The sequence below is a fragment of the Scomber scombrus genome, chromosome 7 (genome assembly GCF_963691925.1).
Source record: "Scomber scombrus chromosome 7, fScoSco1.1, whole genome shotgun sequence".
In the NCBI taxonomy this organism is placed as follows: Eukaryota; Metazoa; Chordata; class Actinopteri; order Scombriformes; family Scombridae; genus Scomber; species Scomber scombrus.
Window position 1 is genome coordinate 9853336 of NC_084976.1, and position 11168 is coordinate 9864503.

An 11168-nucleotide genomic window follows, 5' to 3' on the forward strand; every position below is an offset into this window, starting at 1 on the left:
TGTGTGTGTGTGTGTGTGTGTACGGTCCAGTGGAGTGGTCTGTGTTTGTTTTAAGAGTACTGTCAGAACTCAGTCTCGTCCTGCTGGTCCAGGAGGGTGATGGTGGTGAGGAGGATGCAGAGAACACCGAGACGGAGAAGAGAAGAGAGGAAGGAAGTTCTTGCAGTCAAATTTTAGCACTTATCACCAACTCCCTGCTTCCAAGGTTGGTGTGGCTCTTTTTGTCTGTTAAAGACCAACAGAGTCAGTTTTTTGTTACTGTAGAAAGACAAAAAAGAGTCATAGGTTGGATGGGTACAATTATGCAACGCTGCCTAATTAAATGTTTGTTAGTGTTAATGAGACCATGGTCGAAAAGAATGTTGCCCTGTTTTTGGCAAAACGTATTGTTATCAATTAAGTTTCTCAATACTAAGCAATTCCTTAAATGCTCCTTTGTTTGATGTCAAAAATTAGGTTTTAGCTCCCTTTTGCTTAGTAACTGATGTTTGAGAGTAATATTAAAGTGATTTTTCTTGATAAGCCATTGACTTGTTCCAAGGTCTAATTGTAAAGCTGTGAAATATTGATTTCCTTTTGCTCTGGAACAGTAGTGTTGTTGTTTTGTGCTGTAAAACAGAAAGACAATGTTTCATGAAATACAACCTTTTCCTTCCCTCACACAAGTACCCCACTCCTTTTGTTAACAGAATGTACTTGGAGACAATATTCAAACCCAAACACATGTAGTACAGTAGCTGTCAGGTTGAAAACAATTTAAACCTTTCCCCCTCAGTGGGAAAGGTGGCTGATAAGGTGGCTGATAAGGTCAGAGATGAGGTTTAGAGAATTTCTGAGATGGAACTCTGGATATAACAACCATCATAAATTCTGTGATTAAGTTCATTCATAATCCTGATGTTTCATATACAGATGATAGTCTTGTAACACTATGGTAATTTTACATACAGTATATTGAGATATTAGTGATGTGTTAACAACTTCTGAATATCAACTGCTTCCTTTAGCTCTTAAACTCTTCTACCCCCACAATGAATCCACAAGAGTCTCCCAAATGTATGCAATTCCAGGACTACTCAGGGACACCAGTATGCAGATATATCCTAAATTTAGCCTTTGGAGTGTTATTTATCCCCCTTCTCGACAAGTTGGCATGACGTAGTTGGTACCAACCAGGTCTAGGTCTAGCTTCATATGATACCAGAATCTTCACTCTAGCTTTAATACTAAGCCTATAGCCTCTGAAAGACAGTAATGTTAGCTGAGGACAAATGGAGTTAAAGAGGTTAAAATATAATATATAGAGACGTTCTGTCTTGTGCCCTGCTTCTGAAGGTTCACATCACATCTTAATACTTGTCAGGGACATCTGACAAGTACCTGTCGTAATGAGTGTTGGCATACAATGGTCATACAATATGTTGGGTGCAGAAACAGTCAAATGCAGTTTACAGCAGTTCACATCATGACAGAGTAGCTAATATAGAATAGACATTGATATTGTGCTTAGATTTTTCACTTTCCTTCATATCCCCTGTTGTATATTGTCTCTTCCTATACCATTCACATGTATCTCCCTTTTTAAAATGTCTTTCTCCGTATGGCTGCCTTGTGTTACCTCTTGTTGACTTTTGTTTCTAGACTAATTTTTCTTCCTCACACTCTTCCTCCCCTTTTCCTGACAATTTCTCTCCTCTTTCCTCATCTCCTTGTCTCTACTTCTCCTATTATAACTCTTGTTCTCCCCTCCCCCTCTTCCCCAACCCTCCCTCCAGATCTGTTCTAGTTTACAGCCTGTTACTAATGATCAGAACAGTACATTAATTATTGACTCTACGAAAGCCAAATGGTGTTCTGCTGCATGTTTGTGTGTAGGTATGAGTCTCTTCTCCGAGCAGCAGAGCCTATCCCACTCTACGCACTCAAACTGCTGGTATCGATGACTGAATACAGCACACAGATCTGCAGGTACTCTGCACACAATCAATCTCACACAGAGTGACAATTTAACAGTTTGGTGATAGTGGGAGCCTCATTATCATCTGTACCTTATTTTACCATACCAAGTACTATCAACATAATGTAGTGCACTGAAGACAACAAAGCACTGTTTATTATTACATACTTACGAGAGCACAAACAATGATGTTCAGTCTGGTCTTTCAAATGTGGATCCAGCTCTGTACATACATTATTCTTTCTTAGAGAAATAAGTGTCTTGTGTTACTTTTGGATCCATTATTCTGGTGTAGCACGTAAAAGTATGATATGAGAAAGCTTTGCTAGTCTTGGAGTGTTTTGCATTCCTTTGCAGGCGCTCACACAAATGCACACAGGCACATTTTAGGTACTGTGTGTAATGTTTTAATGCCAAGGCCAGTTATTTCCAGTTCAGCACTGTGGATCTAGATGTTGTTTTATTCACAACCCTGCACGCATATACATGCACACATATATAATTGCAGGTACATACACCTGCATAAATGCGCACACAAACACACACACTCACACCTAGCTTACATACAAATATACACAAAAGATACACAAATTATCATTATTTATTGATGTAGCTGATGCGCATTCACACCTAATACCATCACCGGCTTCCCCATTGCTGATGATCTATATTCCACAAGACCTTGTGCACCTCTCTTAAACCCAGTATTTTCTACATTAGTAATCAGTTTAGTGACAGGCATATGGTGCTGTATCAGCTAAGATGTGGAAAATGCTTGACATATTGTGCTAATATATCTTGGCACACTAGCTACTACTGTAGAGCTTTGTTAAAAAGTGTAATGTACTCTCTTTAAATATATATTAGACAGAATTATTGCTGGGTATTGCGTTAAAGTCAAATTCACTACTGCTAAATGTTGAAATAATTTACTATTCAGGAAATTAAAAACAACTCTTGAGCTAGCAGTGATGTGACACTAAACTAAAGAGAAAATGATGTGTTTCTGTTGCAAAGAGAATCTGCCGATCCCTAGTCTAACCATGAGATGACTCAACTGTGTGTGTGTGTGTGCGTGCGTGTGTGTGTGTGTGTGTGTTTTATGTGTGCACATGTGTGTTGAATAGATGTGTTCTGACAGCAGCTGTCAGTAAGTCTTGATTCTGTGGTCATCTGTCTTTTCAATTGTTGACAGAGACAGAAAGAGGTGAATAAAAAAGAAAACAAGGAGAGAGGGACATTGGGGAAGGCAGGGAGTGGATGGAGAGGTGGAAAGCAGGACAGGAGGAGAAAGAGAGATGGGGAGGGTAATCCAGAAAGATGGATATGAAGAAAGGCTACACTGGGAAGGAGGGAAAATGTTGACAAAGGGATGGAGGGTCAGTGGATGAGGGAGTATGAACAGAATAAAGTGAATAAAAGAAAGCAGCATGAAATGTCTCTCACAAGCAGTTGTCTCATTTGCAGACCAGTCAAACAACAAAATCAAGAGCCTCAAGTAGTAAACAGTAGTTGCTACCACCGTGATATAAAATGTGTCTTTGAATTTTAACCTTTGGTCATTTAGTCTTACTAGTACAGTCATGATCAATTTTGAGATCAAAAGCATTGAACCGTCCATTGCCCAATATTGCAGCTCATCCATAGTTTTGTTCCATCCTTCATCTCTCATTCCTTAGTGGTAATTTACAACAACCATAATTATTAACCTTCTGTTTTGTCCTTCCGTCATTTCCTTCCCTGCTTTCATCCACTTACTGTATCTACTTCAGCCATAGTGCACCTCTTATCACTAATATTCCACTCTCCTTCCATCTCCATCCATCCCTCCCACCCTCCTGGAGTTCAGAGTTCTGAATACGCCCCTACTTTTCTTATCAGTAATATTACCCCCTCTCGTCCCTGTCCTTCTCTTCCCCTCATCTCCCCTCCTCTTTCCTTGACACAAGTAGAGTGACGTGAACTTCTCAAATTGGTGTCAGCAGTCTTCTCTCTACATCTGTTTTTCCTCTCACTCCTTTTCTTCTGACATTATTAACAATATTTTACTTTTTTTTTCTGTCTCCCCCGTTCTCTTTCTCTCACCATCTCTAATTTATTAACATTAGTCCACATTTCTCTCTTTCTGTGTGCCCTCTCTCCACAACTCTCCCTCCATCACTGCGGTTATACAATCAGAAATTAAATTGCCTGGGTCTTGGTTAGATAAGTGTGGCTATGAAGCCAGCCGAGCGGTAATTAGATGGTAAATTGGGGACATTAATGTTGGGAAGGCAGCCTGCTGTCTCTCTCTGCATTATCACAGCCCAGACGCACCTTCAAACAACTGCATTTACGATGACCTTTACCCAAGGAACCTCATACTGTGTGGTTATGTGTGTGTGTTCATGTATGTTTTTATGTCCATATACGTATATCTATCTGCCAACTGTGTGTGTGTGTGTGTGTGTGTGTGTGTGTGTCTGTCTGTCTGTCTGTCTGTCTGTCTGTCTGTCTGTCTGTCTGTCTGTCTGTCTGTCTGTCTGTCTGTCTGTCTGTCTGTCTGTCTGTCTGTCTGTCTGTCTGTCTGTCTGTCTGTCTGTCTGTCTGTCTGTCTGTGTATGTATGTTACTTCTCAGCAGGGCAGTATGTTAACCCTCTCACACATGTCATGCTTATCAACCTAGTTGGCTATATGGTGATTGTAGAACAATTTTACCTTAGACATCTCATGCCATTTTTGAGTTGTTTTTTTTTATTTATTTTTTTATCGTGAGCTAACAGCTTGACATAGACTTATCCTTTCAAAAAATATTACATCATCAAATTGCAACCCTTTAGTCTCTCTTCACCAGAGAAAAGTGGAATCATTAGGTGTTAACACCACGGTGCTCGCTTCTTACATGCATAGAGATTGTAATTGGATGTAACAGCCTGTTTTACTGGGCTGCTCTCTGGTGTGAACAAATGCATGAAAAAATTATGTTAAATTTTTCTTTAGATGTCACAAAAACTCATTAAGGTGTGTCATTTATGAATAATTGGACCATCCTGCCGGAAAAAACTTTCCAATGCCTCGTGATATAGGCTAATTTGACCAAAACTTCCAACTGCTGAATGCATGACTTTCTTTGTGCTTATCATCTTATCATCAATGACCTTTCAGAATCAGCTTAGATTAAGTTTTATGTACACAGAAATATAGGACCAATAGGGCAGAGGTTAATCTAGTTCAGTCTAGTCATCCATAACGTGATAGATTTATCTTCTCTGTTATGAAGCTGATACTGATGATGTATGACTAATGCAGTAAGGGTTGTCTCAGCTGTGTTTGGTCTATTAACAGCATTCTGTTGTGCCCCAGTTTCTACTGTACCTGGTCCATATTGTCTGTTGATGTACGGCTGGTAGTTTAAAGGTGGTTCAGTTTGTCATGTCGTGTTGGCCTATCCTGTTTTATCATCTCATAGCCGGTCACCTACTTAATGAGAGGCCATCTATCACAGCTGCAGATGCACACACACATAATACCTCTTCATAAAAGACCTGACATAGAGTACAGAGCTAAATATGAAGTACATCATTGATCTTTAGATTCAATCATGGCAAGAAAGGAAAAGCTGCCACAGAGATATACTGTATTATAGTCAGTGTCCACAACTCCATTTTTCTAAAAGCAGCCTGCTTTCATAGACAGTGAATGTTGTCAGTATTGAGGGTGGATATGGGGTAATTGTTCAACTGCAAAGAAATATTGTCAATAAATGTCAGTGTGATTACTTCAGTGATGCTGATCATAGATACGGCTGACCCCAACAATGTGAAACTAAACCCAAAACATCCATTTGGCAATAGTGTTCTTTGTCCAAATATAGAATTGATCAGGGGTCAGACGAGACTATCAATACTTGTTTGAGGTAACGGACATGCAGACAGAAAATAAAGATATTAGTTATCTATCTCATCCCCAAATTAACTCAAGACTGGAAACACTTTTTGTTCCAGTTAATCTCAGTTTCATTTACAGATGCCAATGCTGAACTCAGAGTTTGTTGTAATGGCTTGGGGGATATTCTCTCACCACACATTAAGATAAATTGAAATTGGTATTGATCTCTGTTTGAAAAGTAGGTTGCAGTAAAGGTAATGTGGTGCAACAAAGACATGATAAGAACAAGGAGTATAACGTTTTCAATTGACCATTAAAAGAAAAACTATTAAGCAGTAAAAAACATATGAGGACATGTTAACACCATTAGATGGCTTTTATGCTGACCAGATGCATCTCGGCCTGGATATGTAACTTTTAGTAAATGAGGACATCCTTCCAGTCAATAACGTAACGTTCCCAGTACATTCACAGTTCAGTCCCTAAAGGTCACCTTGAGATGAGGTGGAACCTAATGTGTGCAGCATGAAGGTGCGGCTAAAAACTCTACAGAAACTACACAATCAGCTTGTTTTAAGTGATCTGATTCCTGCTAGACAAGCTATACATCATAGTTAGAATGAGGACAGATTTTTAAATCAGTAGACAGGCTTTTTACCTTCAGCATATTAACACCTGTCTTGACTTCAGGTGGCGTTGTTCCTAATACACCCTGAATGTTTTCTTGCTTTCTAATGCACACAGACACACACATACTCAAGATGTGTGTGTATTTGTGTGTACATACATACACTCCACACAGTAATTGGTTGTGAATCAAAGAACCTTAATCAGTAAGTAGACTGAGTGACATTTCTAATATAGACGTCCATCTCTCTCCTAGTTTTTCTAATCACTCTTTTCCTTTCATTCTCTACTTCCTCCCTCCATCCATTTGTTCCTCCACTCCACTGTCCTCACTCTATTCTCTATCCAAACCATGTCCCCTTGCCTCTAATCATCCTCTTCTTTTCTCACCATCGCCAAATGTAATCTTCTCTCACCTCATCTTCCCCTAAACTTCCATCTCCTCTTCCCCTTGTCCTCCTCTCTCCTCTTTCATCTCCTCTCACTTCATCTGCTCTCATTGCATCTCCTCTTGTAGTCACTCCTCTCTCCCTAATTCCACTGGTACTAGACAGGAGTCATCGTAGTGGAACTACAACCTTAATGAAGATGAAACAGCCCGGTGTGTGTGCATCTGTGCGCATGTGTGAACTGTGCAGTGAATTGCCTCCAAATTTAATTAATTTCTCACCCTCGTCTTCTACCTTTGCTTCAATATGTATTTTTTCTCTCTTCCTCAGGTTGATCAAACACAGTAGGATCCTACCAACAGTGTTTCAGCTCATTATGGTAAGAAACCAATCTCTATTTATATTCCGACAATCATTTAATCACTTGTTCATTCAGTCAGTCAGTCATTCAGTTAATAAATCAAGCAGCTTGTTAAATAGTCTGTCAATCAGCAAATCAAATCCCTTTTTTTTGTCTGTATTGTTTTATTGTTTTGCTGCTCTATTTTATCTCAGTTCAATTGTGTTCTGCCTCCTTCCTTCTCTTTTCCCTCTCCTTCTCTCTCACTTGCTCAATATAACCCCTATAGATGTATTTATGTAAATGAGTCTGAGTGGTGTTGACCTATTAGAGGGTCGCTGTAATTGACTGGCAGGTCAGCCATATAGAGGAGGAAGAGTTAATAGAGTGGGAATATTAACTCCATATTAAGATCGCATACACACACACAAACTCCCAGCACTTGTCTGTTATCAGCGAAGCATAACAATGTTTCCAGTAAACAATTTATTTCACCTGACCCTTTATGCACACACACACTCTAATGCACCCACCAAGAAACACAGTACGGTCTGTTTTCACCAAACCCAAACACTAGTGTGGCAGCAAACAATTTACGGTGTACGCACACACGCACATGCACTCACTAAATAATCAGCGTTCTGCATGGCTGCCCGTCCAGCCTCGACTAGCTGATGCAGAATGTTAAACACTCTTATCCAACAGCCTGATTAACACCTCTCCTCACTGTTTACTCCTGTCTGAACAGGCCATGTCGGTATCCATTAGTGCCATCTATATTGCTCACGTTTGGATTGATTTATACTGCCTGAAACACTCTGATCTAGATTGATTATACCTGTCACTGGTGATCACACTTGTCATGGAGAAACTCACCTAATTGTATTTGTCTAGATGATGAAGTAGTTCTGCTTCAGACATAAAAGGACCTCAGGAAGCCAGTTAGACCAGGGTTTTTAACTGGTTGTTTGCTGTGCCAGAGGAGCCAGAAGAATGTTACAAATCTTGACTCACTTTTACATACTGTAAGTCGAGTTCAAATTTTACAGAATAATCTGTTACTCCAGTCCAGTCACATATGAATGGCTCAGAACTGTGAAAGTTAGAATTCATGTTGGTTTGCTGTCGGGCTCATTGTTATGTTAAGGCTTTCAGTGATGTACATGGTAGTCCTTTATGGCTTATTAGTCTATCAAAATAAATTAGCTTTGTCATTTGTTGTTACTGAAAGGCAGGTTGTCCAAGGTGCAAATTGATGTCATTGTCTTCAGCCTCAGGCTACTGCACATGATGAGTACCAGCCCGGCTTATCAGCCCATATACAGATCACACTGATGCGCACAGACCCCGCAGGCAGAGCTGGTGTATCTCAGAGAGGATCAAATAATGAAATGAGGGCAGGAGAGAGAAGGAGAAATGAATTAGAAAGATGGAGAGAATGGGTTATAGAAAGGAGAGAGAGAGAGAGAGAGAGAAAGGGGGGGGGGATCAGAAGAGGAGAAGAGAGAAAGCAAGGAGACAGGAGTAGGAAAAAAGTGGACACTAGGGTTGTTCCTCGTTTCTCTTCAAAACCAATCCATTATCACAGGTCACAACTACAACATCCTCTAATAGGCATATTTAATTCCATCCTTTGCTCTGCATTGTGCCCTAATTTTCATAGTAAGTAGAATATAAGATTATTCTCAGATATAACATCAAATTTTTCACTGTCTTTCATGTTATGACATGCTTCTGATGGATCAAATGTCAGGAACATCTGTCAAATATGTTACAAGGTACAAAATGCATTTGTAATAACAACAAAACACAGGAAAATATTGTAGATTATATCAGGTGATGATAATTTATGGTTTCAAAACACATTCAAAGCATTATTGACCTAATGTTCAGTAATGATATATTTGGGCTTTTCTAAGATGTCCGAAACTCTTTGAGCCCACCAAGGACACGCATGCACATGCTCACATTTTGGTTTTACTATATTTGTAAGCACCTATTTTGGTCTTCATTCCTTCGAGCTTTATGCCTAAACTTAACCATAAAATACGGAAATTTAAAGGGAGACACTCCTTTTAACTACTTCGAACTCCCATCTTCTTTGATTAGTTGTTGCAGCCATGGCACTGTGGTATTCAAGAGGTGTTTATTGTGTTGTGAATTTAATGTTTGATGAAGGTGTATGACAGAAATGTTGCTACTTTTGTGTTATTACTTTTAATAAACTTTGAGCTGACAGTGTGTGGGAGTCTAGTTCCTCCCTTGACTTTCAATGCCAAGGCATCACAATGTGTTTAATGTTAGGTAGTTGATGCCTTTGACTGTGGGTTCATTTGAAATGTAAGACATCGTAACCTAACCCATAAAAATCTCTTCCTTTCTCTAGGCTAACCGTGGTAATATTACCAGCGGGATGGTGCAGAATCCAGTCGCCTTGCTGTGTAACCTTAGTGGAGACACAGTCTTGGATCTGGAGCCACAATACCAACAAGGTACTATATGTCTACCTACAGTATGGAAAGAGGATTTGAGAAAAAAATCCTTTCATATTTATCTAGTTGCCTTTTTGTGATGTCTCTTAGACTCTGTACTAGGTTTCTTACAATCATGATGAATTATTAGTGAGTGGGTAAAGTGAGTCCTAGAGGCCCGTCTGTCATTGACCCCACTACACTACGGCACATTGTACTTGTGTGTACTCTGTTAGCATTAGTTATTGTCATGTCACTTGTTGACCCAGCCTGCTGTCCTGCTGTAGCATAATGCTTTTTAAGGTCAAAAACATTGTGTGTGTGTGTGTGTGTGTGTGTGTGTGTGTGTGTGTGTGTGTGTGTGTGTGTGTGTGTGTGTGTGTGTGTGTGTGTGTGTGTGTGTGTGTGTGTGTGTGTGTGTGTGTGTGTGTGTGTAAATGGAAAGCTTCTCAGTAATATTAGAAGAATACTTTTAGAGTTCAAATATTTCATCAAACCTTATTCATAGAATTCTTGTTGATTGCAAGTGATTATAGTGGAGTGTGGAGGAAGCAGTTACTGTGTGTTCCCTCTTGTAATGAGGATTTTTTCTTTTTTTTTTTTTTTAGAACTTTTAGGTCCCTTTCGCCCACTTTAGGCCCCTAAAGGCTAATATGGGATTTGGACTTAAATTAAAAGCGAGGGGGAGTTATCAAGCATCAAGCTTGTAGGAAAGCAGCTTATCTAACATTAGAAAAACAAATGTATTCAATGAAAGATGTCCACAAGAATGCTGCTCCAGAGGACAGAAGGTATTCCACATGTTATAGGGAATCTCTTCTCCTCTGAAGCGATGGAAACACAGAGTGTGTGTGTGTGTGTGTCCACAGTTCAACACTGTAATTACAACTCATAGTGCAATAATACTTCCTTCCCAAATTTATATTCAGGTCTATGTTCATCTCTCTCTCTCTCTCTCTCTCTCTCTCTCTCTCTCTCTCTCTCTCTCTCTCTCTCTCTCTCTCTCTCTCTCTCTCTCTCTCTCTCTCTCCCTCTCTCTCTCACTCTCTCTCTCTCTCTCTCTCTCTCTCTCTCTCCTCTCTCTCTCTCTCTCTCTCTCTCTCTCTCTCTCTCTCTCTCTCACTTTCACTTGTCATTTTGCCCACCACCATCAACCCCTCCATTTCCATTGGGTCAGCAGTGAGGCAGTTCAGTAGTCAGCACCATTATCATCCAATCAGCTCTTCTCTCAACAAGAAACTGTCAACCCAGCACTAATACTGGCTTGGCAATTAACGCTATCTCCCTCTCCTTTCCTCTCCTCTCCTCTCCCTCATCTCCCTTCCTCTCCTCTCTTCTCCTCTCCTCTCCTCTCCTCTCCTCTCCTCTCCTCTCCTCTCCTCTCCTCTCCTCTCCTCTCCTCTCCTCTCCTCTCCTCTCTCCTCTCCTCTCCTCTCCTCTCTGCTGCTCTTTGCTTTATTAACTTGTTCTCATTTTCCTCTCCTGCCATCCACTTTTAACTACCTACTGTACTCAG

At 40.1% G+C, this 11168-nt stretch overlaps 1 protein-coding gene across 1 annotated transcript in view; it reads left to right on the forward strand.

Moving 5' to 3' along the window:
• The window catches only part of ulk4 (unc-51 like kinase 4), a 75089-nt gene that overhangs the window by 46092 nt on the left and 17829 nt on the right, over nt 1-11168 (forward strand). The window contains exons 28-31 of the mRNA XM_062422430.1: nt 31-205; nt 1876-1968; nt 7172-7220; nt 9568-9673. Of these exons, the coding sequence (XP_062278414.1) occupies nt 31-205; nt 1876-1968; nt 7172-7220; nt 9568-9673 (423 nt within the window). The remainder of the gene's footprint in view (nt 1-30; nt 206-1875; nt 1969-7171; nt 7221-9567; nt 9674-11168) is intronic.